This window comes from Dreissena polymorpha, chromosome 14 (assembly GCF_020536995.1).
Source record: "Dreissena polymorpha isolate Duluth1 chromosome 14, UMN_Dpol_1.0, whole genome shotgun sequence".
In the NCBI taxonomy this organism is placed as follows: Eukaryota; Metazoa; Mollusca; class Bivalvia; order Myida; family Dreissenidae; genus Dreissena; species Dreissena polymorpha.
Genome location: NC_068368.1, coordinates 24,831,738 through 24,848,156, shown reverse-complemented (window position 1 = coordinate 24,848,156; position 16,419 = coordinate 24,831,738). Strand labels below are relative to the sequence as shown.

General features: G+C 33.9%; 2 protein-coding genes across 33 annotated transcripts in view; one reads left to right on the top strand and one right to left on the bottom strand.

The window, feature by feature from the left end:
* The window catches only part of LOC127858832 (transforming acidic coiled-coil-containing protein 3-like), a 164,936-nt gene that overhangs the window by 93,854 nt on the left and 54,663 nt on the right, over window positions 1-16,419 (top strand). The window lies entirely within an intron of this gene.
* The window catches only part of LOC127858831 (neurogenic locus Notch protein-like), a 43,523-nt gene that overhangs the window by 25,709 nt on the left and 1,395 nt on the right, over window positions 1-16,419 (bottom strand). For 2 of the 3 annotated variants that reach the window (XM_052396123.1, XM_052396124.1), the window contains 11 exons: window positions 16,242-16,313; window positions 15,912-16,050; window positions 12,669-12,800; window positions 12,190-12,309; window positions 11,432-11,485; window positions 4,719-4,850; window positions 4,319-4,438; window positions 3,744-3,812; window positions 3,183-3,314; window positions 2,944-2,994; window positions 535-585 (listed from right to left, as the gene is read on the bottom strand). In XM_052396123.1, the coding sequence (XP_052252083.1) occupies window positions 535-585; window positions 2,944-2,994; window positions 3,183-3,314; window positions 3,744-3,812; window positions 4,319-4,438; window positions 4,719-4,850; window positions 11,432-11,485; window positions 12,190-12,309; window positions 12,669-12,800; window positions 15,912-16,050; window positions 16,242-16,313 (1,072 nt within the window). The remainder of the gene's footprint in view (window positions 1-534; window positions 586-2,943; window positions 2,995-3,182; window positions 3,315-3,743; window positions 3,813-4,318; window positions 4,439-4,718; window positions 4,851-11,431; window positions 11,486-12,189; window positions 12,310-12,668; window positions 12,801-15,911; window positions 16,051-16,241; window positions 16,314-16,419) is intronic. The other variant, XM_052396125.1, reaches the window with a different exon arrangement.

Genomic DNA, 16,419 nt, shown 5'->3' with positions numbered 1-16,419 from the left:
AAATTAGTCAAATCACAAAAATACTTCGAAAAGGTGGTTAAGGAAAAGGATTTATTTGAGAGTGATTTGAATGATTCGACTAATTTTTGAGGGAACACATGGGACCTCCTTGAGAAGACCATACATATACAAGATCGCTAAAGCGATACCTCGATCTATGTGTGTCAGTGTCAAATAAACCCACAGTTGTATCGATAGTGGACGCTGCCATCACCGTTGACCTCACAGTTGTTGGAAAGATCAAGGACTGTCTTGAAACGCGATTTTCAAATGCACGATTGAGTGTGTTCGACTGTATCCATCTTTGTGATGTGAATCCGAGCGAAAATGTGGGTTTGTGTTTTTACATGATTATATTCATGTATAAACTTTGTACCAACGGTGGTAAAAGGGCATGGTGGAAGTGTGATCATAGTGAAATCATTTTTGTCTGAATTTGTTCATAGCCACATGGCTTTGTGAAATAAATTGTGCATATAGGAGGGGCGTGGAGAGAAGGTTAATACGTAATCATAAGACCTGGCTTATACACACCTGACGTTGGTGTTGTTTTCAAAGAGGTCGTTGCAGAGGCTCTTGTCATGACTGAAACATACATATTTGTTTCCAGATGTATACAACGTCCAACCATAGGAGGACTCCAAAACACATTCACACAAGATCATCGTCAGAAAATCATTGCTTTCGATACTTACGGATATAGTTATTAGAGAGATTTTACTTCGTTGTCACTTCATCGTCAACACATGATGTAAACACGATACACATTGAAATGAGTCGCGTTCTGAGAAAACTGAGCATAATGCTTGTGCGTGAAGTGTCGTCCCAGATTAGCCTGTGCAGTCCGCACAGGTTAATCAGGGGACGACACTCTCCGCCTTAACAAGATTTTCGGTAAGAGGGTACTTCCTTTATACGTAAAATACCATAAAGCGGAAAGTGTCGTCCGTGATCAGCCTGTGCGAACTGCACAGGCTTATCTGGGAGTAGTGTTTTTCCCAGGCCGTTTTAGCGTGGCGAAAAGCCACGCCGCCCTCCCGGATCGCCACTCTGCCCTTTTTAAAGGCAAATTTCGCCACGCGCCCTTCTTTTCAAAGGCAAATTTCGCCTCGCGCCCTTATCGAACATCTTTATTGCCTTACGATCTAACTTGGTCCGCAAAATCAGCTTCCTTGATAGTCTGTGACGCTCCGAATGTGCTTGATTTACTCGAGAGACGTCAACGTCTAATCGACTATATTAATCGAGTAGATTTAATCTATTACAGTGCTCGATTTATAGGTAGGTCTTACTGACTGCTCCAAAGCTGTTAATTAGTCATGCGTGAATAACCCCGTGTCAGTATCAATCGATAATGCCGGAGGCTATTATACCAAGCGCACTTTTCGGTCGGCAATGTGTTCTTCTCCACGATAAAATCATTACTTCGGAGACTTTTGATGAAAAACCCGATGTTATTCTCGTGGCAATTGTGCATTGCATGCATTATTCAGTTATATCAAAATATATATTTTTACGCATAATTACATTTAAAATCACAAACAAATTTATTCTTTACCGTTTTCGTCTTTAAGATAACTAGATCTAATTATTGAAATAATTACTGAGACGTACACTAATTTAACAAAATGCGAATCGCGTATACGATTTAACGTTGCTATGCGCACCTGTCGCTTACATCATTTGACATTTTATCAAAATGGCGGACTATACAGAATTAAATTGTGACTCGGCAAAAATGGCAAATATCGTCGTAAACGATCGAATTAACGATGGGGATTATACATTAAGAAGGAATTAATGAAATGTCTGTGATAATCAACGATGCATAAACATGTTTTAGATAGCAACAACATTATTTATTTATTTGTAATCTACTCGGTGGATGTATGTCACGGAAACGAGTGTTTGCATATTGTTAGCGATCAATTTACTCGCAATGTTATTTTAAACATCTGTCAAGATTATTGTTAGAAAATGGAATAAGACAAACATGGTTTCATTTATATGTTAGTGGATCTGTGTATAATCAGATTCATATGCATATATAGCTTTATTATGTTTGTCGTGCTGTACAGTTTATTGAAACAGCATGGAACTTAAATGTACATTGCAAGGTAAATATATTAATATAAATCATAGTAAGTTAAATACATCTATTACCAGTAAATGTGCTTGTTTATATGTTATTTTTTCCACAACTGCTTGTGATGCGATTACATGTTTCCCCGTAATTCGGGGAACGTTTTTACCCTTTTTTGCCTAAACTGCGCGCTAAAATGCCCTTTTTGAAAGTAATGCGCCATGCCCCTTTGCCCTCCTGGGAAAAACACTAGGGAGACACTTTACGCACATGCATTGTGCCCAGTTTTCTCAGAAAACGACACAAATGATTGAAAGCATGTGAAGCCTCTCGGGCACATGCAAAAAGCCGGATTATTTCCGGTCTCTATACAACAAGTTTCCCGCACACATTTTCGAGTCCAGCAAGTATTTGAAAGGGTTGTTACTAAAACAAAATTGTATGTGCAATCTTTTACATATGAAATACCATTTTTGACTTGTGAAATCGCTTAGAGTGATTGTAGTGTGTTTCCGTGTTCTTGATACTTTTATAAAAAAAAAACGTATATCAAGCGCGCAAGACTTGTCAGCTTAAAAAGTCGCATGATATATAACATTATAATATATTATGTGCTATGATTTATTAATAAATATATCGTCGCGTTATTAATCCATATTGGGAAGCAGCGCATGATTATTTGTCTCTGATTTTTAAAATGACAGTAGATGACAGCATCTGATTCATAAGGTGTTCAGAGTATAACTTTAACGTGTTGTCATTTATTAAACTTAAATATAGTATTTTTTCTGTTTTGGTTTTGAATAGTTTTATATGTGATGAAAGTAAAGAACACAACGTTAAATGAAATATTTACGTACTTGCTGATGTTGGTGTTGTTTGCGTTGTTGTGGACGAAGTTGAGCGAAAAACTGAAACATAACAAAACGCTTCGTTGGTAACAAGTAACGGTATTTAGGTTCCGGTATTTCAGTTTTGACAGGGTGTGCGTGTGGTAAAATTGTTTGGAATTTGTACTTCCATAAATAAGCATTTTAAAAAGACTATTACAATATATGCATTTGAGTTTTAAAGTTATCAATCACGAGTGGTTACTCACTTGTTTCACACTGCAGTCCAGTGAAGCCGCTTGGACACAGGCAGAAGAAAGATGGGCTGTTTCCGCTTCCAATGAAGCACGTTCCGTGCACGCAGGGGCTTGAATTGCATGGGTTGACAGGGGTCGTGGTTGCTGAATAGAAATAGTGTTAATTTATCTTCCAGTTCACATCTCTCTAAGTTCATTTAAATAATTATGCTGGTTTAATAATTGATCAAACTAGGTTTGTTTGTATTATATTTTCAGATAAAGGATATGGATACTAGTATTTATTTGTTACAACATTATCGGCCATGAACACAAACACTGAATACTCAGGTTAAGCAAAAAGCCCAATAAATTCCTTTCATACAAATTCCAGACTTAATTTTTTGTGTCCCCTAAGTATGGTTGGCAGCAGAAACACTATGTAGTAGAAAGTTGGTTTAGAAATAGGATATACATTGTTTTAAGATTGTATTTGTTAAACTGATATTTGAGAACATATTGCGTTGCTCTTCTTAAAATTTTGATCATCATTTTTGTGCGTATATTAAATAGAAAACGAAAACTTAAACCGACCTGTTGTTGTTGTTGTTGTTGCTGTTTGACTAGGCGTTGTCGTTGAAATTGCAGTTGTTGTCGTAATGACTAAAATAATAAGTTCTGATCAGCGCATCTTAATTAAAACGCGGCATTTCAAGTGACATTGGTTTTGATAAATACATACACATGTGCAATAGGCTGGTGAAATGACATTAAGATTTGAACTTGAACGTTTTTTCCAAATTGAGATTTAATTAAAACACCTGTCGCTTTTCATAATTTGTTTGCTTGTTCGTTATTCGTCGAAAAAATATCTTAGTCTTGTTTTCTACGAACATATTCTACATCAACTTACACATGAAGTGTTAAAGATCTCGATGGCTTGTATAGTAAGATTTTCAACGCTTTGGATTTTAGAATGATAGCACGTACATATACAACTCAATAACATTCTAATGTGTTTTTCAGATTCAATAAAATTCTAATGTGTTTTTCAGATAATACAATACGCGTATATCGTTTGATCTAGCCTTACGATGTTAATGGCCCATGGACTTAAGTATTATAATTTCCCACACATATCATATTTGTATACTTTTAAGATAACTCACCCGTTTCACAGTGCAGTCCGGTGAATTGACTCGGGCACAGACAGAAAAACGTTGGACTGTTTCCGCTTCCTTTGAAGCAGGACCCATGAACACAGGGACTGGGGGAACACGGGTTGATTTCTAGTTGTCAATTATATTATCAATTAAATATGCTTTGAAAGTTTTAGTTTTGTTTCGAAGAATTTATTCTGCTGATTAAAAAACGTTCGATTGATGAAAGTTGCAGGTTGTATGTGTTTTTAAAATAGGGAACGATTTATATAAATAAAAGATCTATTTTCTTTTCAATTAATAGACCACGCATCCGTTGTTTACTTTTCTTTTATCTCTGTATGTTAATAACCAATCACATTATCGAAGATTCGTTATTATTACAAATGGTTGTTGTTAGATAACTCACCTATTTCACAGTGCAGCCCAGTGAAGCCGGTCGGACATACGCAGAAGAATGCGGGGTTGTTTCCGCTGCCTATGAAACAGGATCCACGCACACAGGGGCTAGGGAAACACGGGTTGGCAAGGGTTGTCGGAACTGAAACGCATTATTGCCCATCACTCTGGATCAGCAGACGATTTATTTCATAAATCAATCTCTGGGTTAATGGTCGCCATCTTTCGAACTACTTTCAAAAGTACAACAACAACAATAACAGTAGGAGACAATTTTAATTGCGAAAAGTTGAAAAATTGAGTACATGTGTCACGATTGTTGAGTGGAATAGTGTTATTTTCAACTGTGTACGAAGCATTTGAACTGGTAGTGGAATAACCGAATTGTTGGTGGAAATGGAATTTAGAAATATATCTAGTAATTCATCATCGTGTAGAATTATCATCAGCATCATTTCTGTGGAACATTGCAATATTCAAAATACGAGTGTTTCATAGCTATGGTGCTTTTGACATAGTTCACTAACCATCAAGACTGAAATGATTCATGCACACAGGTAAAGTAAATTATTAAATTTGTGCAGAATGTTTATTTTTTACAAATTATTATTTAATTTGACCAATTTATTTTAGATAGATTGCACTGAAACTCAAAGTCTAAAGCTTAGTAAGACACTTAAGCCAGTTTTCTGAGAAGAAACAATATTTGTTCAGAGTATAGCAGGCTCATGCGGCCTCTGGTTTATTTATTTTGCCTCGGCCTTTAACCTGGGTCGCTTTGATTTCAGGTGTTTAGCCCCCATATCAACAAGGCTCTCGACCCTATATGTAGTTATTCATATTGTTTAAAGATTTTGAGAACCCTCACTCGGTGCCAGTGGGGATAAAACAGGGACCTTCTTATAGCTAGATGAATACATCAAATATGCCAGCAACACTTTATAATCAACAACTTTATAATTGATGATTCTGTTCTTTTAACTACATGTTTGTACATTACTAATTTACCAAAACAATGTGAAACACATTTTTATGCCCCCAAAGGAGGGCATATAGTGATCGCACTGTCCGTCTGTCTATCCGTCACACTTTGCATTTAGGTTTCGAAAAAATGCTCATAACTTCTATGTCGCTTCAGATGTAACATTCATATTTGATATGCATGTGTATATGGACAAGGCCTTCCCATACACACACAAATTTTGACCCCTTTGACCTTGAACTTAGGGTCAGCGTTTAGGTTTTGAAAAATGCTCATAACTTCTATTAAAGCTTTTATCGGGGGCGTATGTCATCCTACAGAGACAGCTCTTGTTTTTGCTACTGTCCTCTGCACAAACCATGATATATCTGCATATATGCATCCAACCAAATCAGTAAAACTATTTGTCTCTTAATTACAGTAAACTTATTGCATGTTAACTTTTCAACAACAATATATATATATATGTATATATATATAGATCTTGAAAAAAAACACACATCAAACTTCAAATTGTTTTAGTAAATTATAGGCTTTAATTAGTATTGTGACATTGACACCACTCATGCATGCAACTATACAATTATACAACTATGGGACACATTATTTATGAGAAATTCCAATACATCAACATATCGTCTCAGATTTAAGGCAGATAATCTGGTGCTTTTTTGCTGCCATTTTTACTATTACACATTTTTTCATTTTATGTTATGATGCATTGATCTTGTTTCTAAATTTACCTAGCAATCATGTTAAACTTTTGAAGAAAGATGTTGTCTGATAAATATAGAAAATATAATCACTACAAAGTGAACAAAATTCAGTTGAATACTGTGACCAACGAAGATTTGCCAAAGAGCAATTCAGATAATAATTTAAATTAAATACAAGTAATATGAAAGTCTGCCTATTGGATCCCAGTTAAGACTTATTTGTCAAATCTTCACATTAATTTTCCCTTAGCCATGTAGAATTGGGGACTAAATACCATCAAGTCATGTAAAAAGGAGCAGGGTATAGCATGCTGCTATTGATCTCTTGAGCTTTCACATGAATTTTACGGGAAATTTTCATACAACAAATGATATTATATAGTGTAATGATAAAGCATTATGAGCACAAATTATATCTCTTACTAGTTGTGCAAAAATCATTTAAGTGTCACATTTCAAAAGAAAATTTATATAAAAAGGTATTATTAATTGTTAAAACGTTATAAAATTTCAATTCACTAAAGCATTTAATTACAAGAACAAGTGCATTTTATGTCCATTACAATACATGTAACAGTATTGGCATTGTATTTATCTGCATTTGATGTGCATTTAATACACTTAAAAATGCAGACAAGACACACTTCTAACAGAAACAAATGTATTTTTTTCTGCATTTTTCCAGCATTAATACTCTTCAAGTGTATTTTTTATCATCCCAAATACACTTTACCAGGAAAAAGGTATGTTAAAATGCATTTTTAGTTTGTTTTAAGTATATTTTCAAATGCATTAAGACACTCTTTTTTTTTTGCAAAAAATGTTGAACAAAAACTTGAAATATTTAATATACTTAAGAGTAGTAATAATTAAAGTTTTGTATGAGCATCAAAAACAGTGTCAAATTCATACCAGTTCCTATTTAGTAGAAGTAGGCCTTATATGGTCTACTTGTGGTAGAAATAATGCATTTTGTATAATACAACATACATAAATTAAAAAATATAGCTGCCCATACAGTTCAATACAAGGTTCAATTAACTACACTATGCAAAGTTGAAATATGACATCAAGCTTGGAATAATCTTTTCAATAATGAATAACATGCTGTTTTATTTTATAAGTTAAATAGAAACTTGCATATAAAAACTGTTTTTACATCAAAACTAAATGTTTAATTTGATTTTTAGCTCCACTGGCCATAGGTCCTGTGTCCATCGTGCGTCCGTGCATTAACTTTTCCTTTAAACATCTTCTCCTAAACTACTGGTCCAATTCTGATGAAATTTCTTAGGAATGTTCCTGGGGTGAACCTCTTTCAAATTTGTTCAAAATATGCCCCTGAGGTCAAATTTGACTCTGCCCTGGGGGTCACACAATTGAAAATTTGCTTATATAAGGCCTATTTTGTGAAAACTTTCAAAATCTCCTGTCCATAACCATTGGGCCTAGGGCTATCAAATTTGGTATGTAGAGACATCTAATAGTCCTCTACCAAATTTGTTCAAATTATGCCCCTGGGGTCAAATTTGACCCTGCCCCGGGGGGTCACAAAATTGAACATATGCTTATATAGGATATATTTTGTGAAAACTTTACAAATCTTCTCGTCCATAACCATTGGGCCTAGGGCTACCAAATTTGGTATGTAGTGGCATGTAATAGTTCTTTACCAAGTTTGTTCAAATTATGCCCCTTGGGTCAAATTTGACTCTGCCCGGGGTCACAAAACTGAACATACGCTTATATGGGGCCTATTTTGTGAAAACTTTAAAAATCTTGTTGTCCATAACCATTGGGCCTAGGGCTACCAAATTTGGTATGTAGTGACATCTAATAAACCTCTACCAAATTTGTTCAAATAATGCCTCTGGGGTCAACTTTGACCCTGCCCCGGGGGGTCACAAAATTGAATAAACGCTTATAAAGCGCCTATTTTGTGAAATCTTTAAAAATCTTCTTGTCGAAAACCATTTGGACTTTGGCTACCAAATTTGGTATGCACTAACATCTTATAGTCCTCTACCGAGTTTGTTCAAATTATGCCCTTTGGGTCAAATTTGATCCTGACCCGCAGGTCACAAAATTGAACATTATATACGCTTATATCTTGCTTATTTTGTGAAAACTTTAAAAATATTCTTGTCCTTAACTCTAGGACCTAGGGCTACCACATTTTGTATGTAGTGAGATATAGTAGTCCTCTACAAAGTTTGCTCACATTATGCCCCTGGGGTTAAATTTGACCCAGCCCAGAAGGTCACAAAAGTGTACATGTGCTTAAATAGGGCCTATATTTAAGTATTTGCACATGCAGAGAAATTTGTTTCAGCCTGTTTTTTTCAGCAGTGGAGCGATACAGGGCCATCATGGCCCTCTTGTTTAAATACTCAAAAAATGAAACCGTGTTCATGCTTGCATGAACACAGTTTATAAATGCTGTCAGAATGATAAAATATGCAATTACTATAAATACAAATGCCAGGGAAAAGTGCTTTTTGTACTAAAAAATTCGAATGAATATTACAATAATACATTCTGAATACTTTAGTATGTAATTAACAGTTTTGTCTGAGAAAATCACTAAATTTTATATATTTATTCAAATTCACATAAATCATATTTCAAAAACACATAATTACTTCAAATTCTTTCACACAATACTGAAAAAAATGCACAGTTTCTGATTGTTATTGATTCTTTATTAATTTATACATGTACCATTTTTTAATCTTGATGCATCCTCAATTGTATTATGCACATCTTAATCTGTTTTAACAATTATAATATAAAGATTAAGGCTGACTCAGTAAAATAATAATCCATGATTTCTGCAGTACTTGCAGACAAACTAGGAATACTGCTGTGATATTATCTATCTAATGGGATATTAATTTGGCTTCAATAGAAAAAAATCAAAGCATACACATGTATATAATGTGTATGTATATATAAGTTAAACTTGAAATGATTGACCATCGATAAAAAGATATTATAAAATATGTATATACATATATATATATATATATATATATATATATATATATATATATATATATATATATATATATATATATATATATATATATATAAATCCTTGTAAAACTAAAATTTAAATATGTATGTTTCTATTACATCATTTAGGACTTTTATTTTCAGACAAAGTAGAGTGAAGCTTAAAACAGTATCCAATTGTAACAGTCAATTTTGGGAAAATCAACCTTATAATTATTTTCTGTGTTGGTCAATGTCATAATTGGTATAAAATGTATATTGAACTGGAAGTTATTTTTATTTTAAATGATAACATTTGCTTGGTCAGCCATAATTGTCACAATCAAGTGGTCTTTTTACACTGTAGTTTTCTCACTGACTATGGGTTTGTTCTGAGAATGAGCCACACTTAGTATCGTTGGGGAGATGAGTTGTCAATTTTATGTTTATCAGTCTTTCATAATCCAGTATACCTGTAAAAAGGGAATTTGTAACTAATAATCACACAATATACACAATTAAAATTGTATGCATTTAGATTTATTTAGTACTGCACATTAATCATTTTCCAAAAATATGTAGCAACATTATATTATATAATGCTGCAATACTAAAGTAAATTACTAATTAAAGGTCGCTGATGTGTAATGGATGTGGTGTCCACCTAATGATCTGGAGGTCACTGGTTTGATCCCCAGTGTGGGAGCATTCTTAAGAAATCTCCAAGAGACACCCAAGTACTGGTTCTAGGCCCAGGAAACGAACTCAAGAGCATTTCACATACATGTACGTAGTTAGTAATTTAAATTTAATCGAACTAAAAAAGGGTTTAAACTAACAACTGAAACCTTTATTAATACATTTTATTTTGAATCAAGCAAATGTGGAAATTCATTAAAAATAATGAGTAAAATTTAAAAATTCTACTTTAAAGTAATCATGATAATTTAGATTATTTTCAGAATATTTAATGATGATAATGATACAATTATTTATTCCCTAAATGATAAAAATAAAACATGTAATGTTAATTTATGAAAAAAAACGTTTATTTTTATCAATATCATGGTAATTACAACTAGATACAGGCAATTAGATCAGAAACGTGCATTAATTATATTAATGAACAACGCAGACATTTGTAGTGATTTATGGTCACTATTTGATTAACGTTCTATACATGACCTGTCATAAAAGGTATTTTTTAGCCAGTACTACAATCGGCAATGATAGTCTGTATTGCATACATATTCCAACGTCTATTATCGATTCGCTTCCTCAAACTGAACAAATATTTAATGTTTACATTACGAAACGTAATGCATCCAGTTTCACTTTCGGTTTGGTTGGTTTTGTAAACACCGTAACTTCATCTTAAAAATTGGATGATAGGGTGATTAAATAATAATGGAAAAGTAAATCACTTGGATAAAAGGTCAAAATGCAACACAAATGAACGTTAATAGTGCTCTTAATATCAAAGTTTTGGTAAAAAGTTTGGCGCTAGTTCAACGCGCATCGTATACAGCCTCATAACAATAGACTGACAACCTTTTGGGTAGTAAAGTAGTAATACAAGGCAATATGGCGACCGTTAGCCACGAGGCCTATCTTACGGGGGAATCCGAGATAGCCGATGTATCACGATTGTATTGCCCATTAGATAATGCACTGCGCATGATCATAGATTGTGTAAGCATCCGTTATGATTAATATTTTGGTGTGTTTGTTTTATATTAGTTTTGCTTTTTATAATGTGTTAATAAATTTGAGAGCCCAATAGATCCAACGTATCTGGTTAGAAATGAATACGATAAACATACACACTAATATTTGATACATTCAGTATGAACTTAATCCACAGGCAATAATAACAATGGTCGGATAATTTAGGCCAATATTTAATGTGCCTTGGGCTTATTTGTTCATATTTTGCCCAGCATTTCTGTATAAATTTCCGTTGTTCCACTTGAAATTTTGCCTTTTCTATTTGGCAAATAAGTTAATAACAAATAAAAACTCAATACATACCTGTCGTTGTTGCTGTTGGAATCGGCGTTGTCTTTGCAGTAGTTGTAGAAATGACTGAAACAATTTCGAGTAGCACTTTGCATTAAAATGCGCTCAATTTAAATCGACATCAGTTTTGATAAATAAATATGCCATAAGCTGGCCCACGTCAAAATATGTCATTCTATTTAAATAAATTGTTTGCAAAATGGTATTATAATGGAATAATAATTGAAGACTTGTTGTATTTGGAGCATTATCATTCATTCTTCGCCATCCTGAGGTATGCCTTACTAATTTTTACTACGAATAGGTTAAAACGTAGCATACAATTGCAGCTTGAAACAAATAGATTGATTATATATCCAGGTTTTCAACGCTTTCGATTTGAGAACGAAAACATGCGCTTAATCTTTCCTTAGCTTTTCAATTGATGAAGTACATGTCTATTGATTCATCGTATATGATGATTAAAACGTCCATGGGCTGTTAGACCATTTTAACCTATTTATGCTTAGTGGCCTATCCCATCCTTCTAAATTGGATCAATTTATTTCCAAAATTAGGGATGTCTTATATATTTATTTCTATATTTAGAATACTTTTTACAGAATTTCTTTTCAGCAAACCGCGCAGACCCTGATGAGACGCCGCATCATGCGGCGTCTCATCTGGGTCTACGCTGTTTGCCAAGGCCTTTTTTCTAGACGCTAGGCATAAATGGGCTAAACAATCAAACAAATTATCCCATTGTATGTTTGCATATGCATACTACTCACCCGTTTCACAAGTCATGCCAGTGAAGCCGCTCGGGCAGAGGCAGAAAAATGTGGGATTATTTCCGCTGCCTATGAAGCAAGACCCACGCAAACAGGGGCTGGGGGAACACGGGTTGATTTCTAATTGAAATAACAATCAAATGTGTTTTGATTTCTGATTATTATAATTTTGAATTTTACAAAAATCAAACAAACCAAAAAATGTAGTTTTGAATCGTTCGACGGATTAAAGAGTGAGACTGTCGGAACTTGCTATGTAAGTATGATTCAAACATTAATAAAAAATAATGATATTTGTTTTATGGAAATTAAGATCACTCGTCCGTTTCACAATGCATGCCGGTGAAACCAATCGGACACAGGCGAACACTATTAAAACTTCAAATGATTTTGGTTTCATAAATGAATATACCATAAGCTGGTAGACTTCTACTGTTCGACTATTATTTCATCGGTAATTAATTTTTTTAGATAATTACCCGTTTCACAGTGAAGTCCAGTGAAGCCACTTGGACACAGACAGAAGAATGTGGGATTATTTCCGCTGCCTATGAAACAGGACCCACGCAAACAGGGGCTGGGGGAACACGGGCTGACAGGGGTTGTTGTGGCTGAAGAAGATAGGAATATAGTTTATAATACAGTTATAAAGCAATAATCTTTTTAATGAAAAAACACAATTGAACTTCATTTCGTTTAGTATAAATGAATGTTCTTTAAAAAATAATATGCACTCACAAAATCCCAATAAACAACAAATAAAAAAAAAATCAAAGAAATAACAACAACAACACGCCAACAATAATCAACTACAAATTAACTATTTGTTATGACAGCTTGATTTATCTTTCATGACTGCGTGAATAACTTTCGGTATAAAGTATACCATTAGATCTTAATTATATTATTTTCGATCAACCTTTTGATGATTAGCAAATCCTTTGAAGCGAAATGTTTTCTTTTGCATCAGATAATAAAATAACGTTCCATAATATTTTAGAGTTTATTTCACGAAATAAAATAATAGTTTTCATATGAATCTCTCATGCGGAACAGTTTATTTTCACTATGAATATTATAAAAAATATATATTGATGTCCAATGCATTTTGTACATTAAGAATCTTGAAATATTGTACAGAGCATGAATTGGTTACTTTATAACTAGTTCTTTACGTTGTAACTTTATTTTCAAAATCACATAACGTCAAGCGAATCAAATAAAATTTAAGTAGGCATTACAAAATACAAAAGTAACATTTAAGCTTAAAAAATAAATAATTCTACTGATTTGATCTAATTGCTTAATACTGATAATATGGATATTGTTGCCAACATTTTGCATGTTGTTATTTTATCTGACATCAATCAGTTCTAACACAGATGTTACTATCAGACCAGATGGTGTACACTGGATGAATAGTGAATTCGGAATGTGACTCACAAGCGCAAACGAATACACGGGTTCGCAAAACCATCAAATGATCGAACCGCATGGGTCAACGTTCAAAATGTGCAAACCAAAACTTTATTCTAAAAGCAAGGGCATATAATTACAAAAGGAGTATAGATTAAATTAACTTAAACATCACTGCAAAGAAATAAGCTTTGTTCGCAGTTGAGATGTTTAAGATGTTAACTAGTTAACATCTTAAACATCTCAACTGCGAACAACGCTTAAATACCATATACACAATATTGAGAAAAGAGAAGAAACAGTAAATGATGAGTAATAGAGGATGAGGCAGCCTTATTAAACGCTTAATTATGTAAATAATCAACCATAGAATAAGTCAACCCGACTACCCATTTTCCCTCCTTTTACTTGAGCTGTGCTATAAAAAGTAACCATTTTTAACAAGATTTTAAATATGCCATATCTGTCTTTGACTCCTCGAAGGCCAGTGAAGCGGACTCAATAAGCCCAATACTATTCAAAGAGTGGTTTAACAAATAGGCCATCACATTTTGTCTTTCGTTCAGCACATTTTTATACACCTCTTAGTTTCCTTAATTTTAGAAACTTGCTTATGTTGCGCCAAATTTACAAGAAAACGGATCCTTACTAGACGTTCAACTATCGTTCAATGTTCCTGCTAGGCATCGGAAGCGTTTTGTTCACAAACAATTATAAAATTACCTAGTTACACACAACACTATCAATTCCTTCAAATCAGAATGTATTAAGGATGACTCTACGGTAAAGCAGCTTACTGCTTTGTACGACGACATTACTTAGGCGCTAAATGATGTTAAAGAGGTCAGAGCCGGGTTTTTTGTGACATATCGAAAGCATTCGATACAGAATGGCGTCAATATATACTATCTTAATTGTCTTCTATTGGCATAAACGGCTTTTTTCGACTGGATTTCTACTAACTTCTCTAACCAAAACATCGTATTGTCTTAACGAATACACTTTCCTTGTCGTCTATTACTGCCGAAACCCTAAAGGATCCATTCAATGCACATTGCTCTTTTCGATACACATGTATATCAGCGACATCAAAAATCACATCGGGTCCAACAGACGACACCAGTCATTATATTATTGTTGTATTTACTCAACTGTCTAAGTCTTAAACAATGATCTGTATATATGTATGTTTATATCGGATATTCTTTACAATATTGGCATTCAAAACTCGCAGATCTACCACTCTAGTTTTCGTCTAGGTTGTAGCAAGCTGAACAACGAGTTACACCGTAGAACTTCATTTAAAGCTGTCTCTGCTCTTGTGGTGCAGAAACAAAAAATCCATCCGACTTTTTCTTGCGTTGTCCAAATCTCAATTATATTCGAACTTACTTCATTTTAAACCTGTCATTTTATTTAACATTATCATCTCCTATTTGGAGACGATCTACTATCACTTAACCCATTTATGCCTAGCGTCTAGAAAAAAGGCCTTGGCAAACAGCGTAGACCAAGATGAGACGCCAAATGATGCGGGTCTGCGCTGTTTGCTTAAAGGAATTTCTGTAAGAAATATTCTAAATATAGAAATAAGTATACATGTACTAGACATCCCTAATTTTGGAAATAAATTGATCCCATCTAGAAGGATGGGAGAGTCCACTAGGCATAAATGGCTCAATTAAAGAGAACACTTATTTGTTTTAACATGCCCAGGACTTCATCGCAGCACCACAACGCTTTGATATGTGTACAGTGCTTCGCATCGATAACTCCCTGTTTTCCCACTGGTGAGTGTCAATACACAATTCTTTCTTTTGGGTATAATTATTGTTTATCATGATTTGCAGTGTGGTGAAAAATGCTTGAGATTAGTTCACTCAGTGATTATAAATATAGTTAAGCTGTGCTAGAACGAAAAAGGTCCTTTTGCAATAACATTCTTAACTACCTGATTTTATTTCTTCTCTAGTAAAATTCCAGCATAGAACAAAACAAAATTAGCATTCCAGAGGATCGTGTGCTAATCCACGAAACTTTATATCACTGTTTAATATGCATATGAATTGTATGTAGACTATTCTGTACCAATAAATATGAAGATAAGAAAATGTGTTGCTTTATAATGTGTACTGCACTAATGAAAATATGCTTAATGGTTTTCTACAACAGCAGTGAAATAAACTTTTTTTTATAAAAAGCAAAAGCGTTTTCTACTAACTATACATGTTAAGAAGGTCGTTAGTTCATTTTTTTTACTTCTGTTGAATGGTTTACTGATAAACAAATAGTTTATTGAGGCTTACTCATGCCTGTGCAAAGTGTTTCTTGATTACACAGATCTCCATGACAGCATTTATAGCACAATTCGGTTTCGCCGGTCGCTCGCTTGCCAATTATAACATGGGTTCCAGCAGTTACCTTAGGTATCTGGTCAGGGCATGTCTGTAATATAGTATGGATGAAAAACAAAACGCGTTAGTCTTTACCAAATTCTGAATTTACAGGAGGCCGTTTACGATTGGCCTATGCACACTACAAAGTCATTGTGTGTATCTAGTTTAGACATTATTAAAAGATAAACAGAGAAAAAACACCAGGTTAAAATAGTATCTAAAACCAAGAGTTACTTATACCTGAAAATCGTGACATCCGAATTCGAAAATTACCGTTCCATTCTGTTTCAACACGTACTTAGCATAGCATTCCTGAAATTAAAGACGGCCTATCAGTTATTTCATTTTTTATATTTGACGGTAAGCATAGAATCCTGGTGCTTTAAGATAAGTGCAAAATTTGAAAAACAACACCACT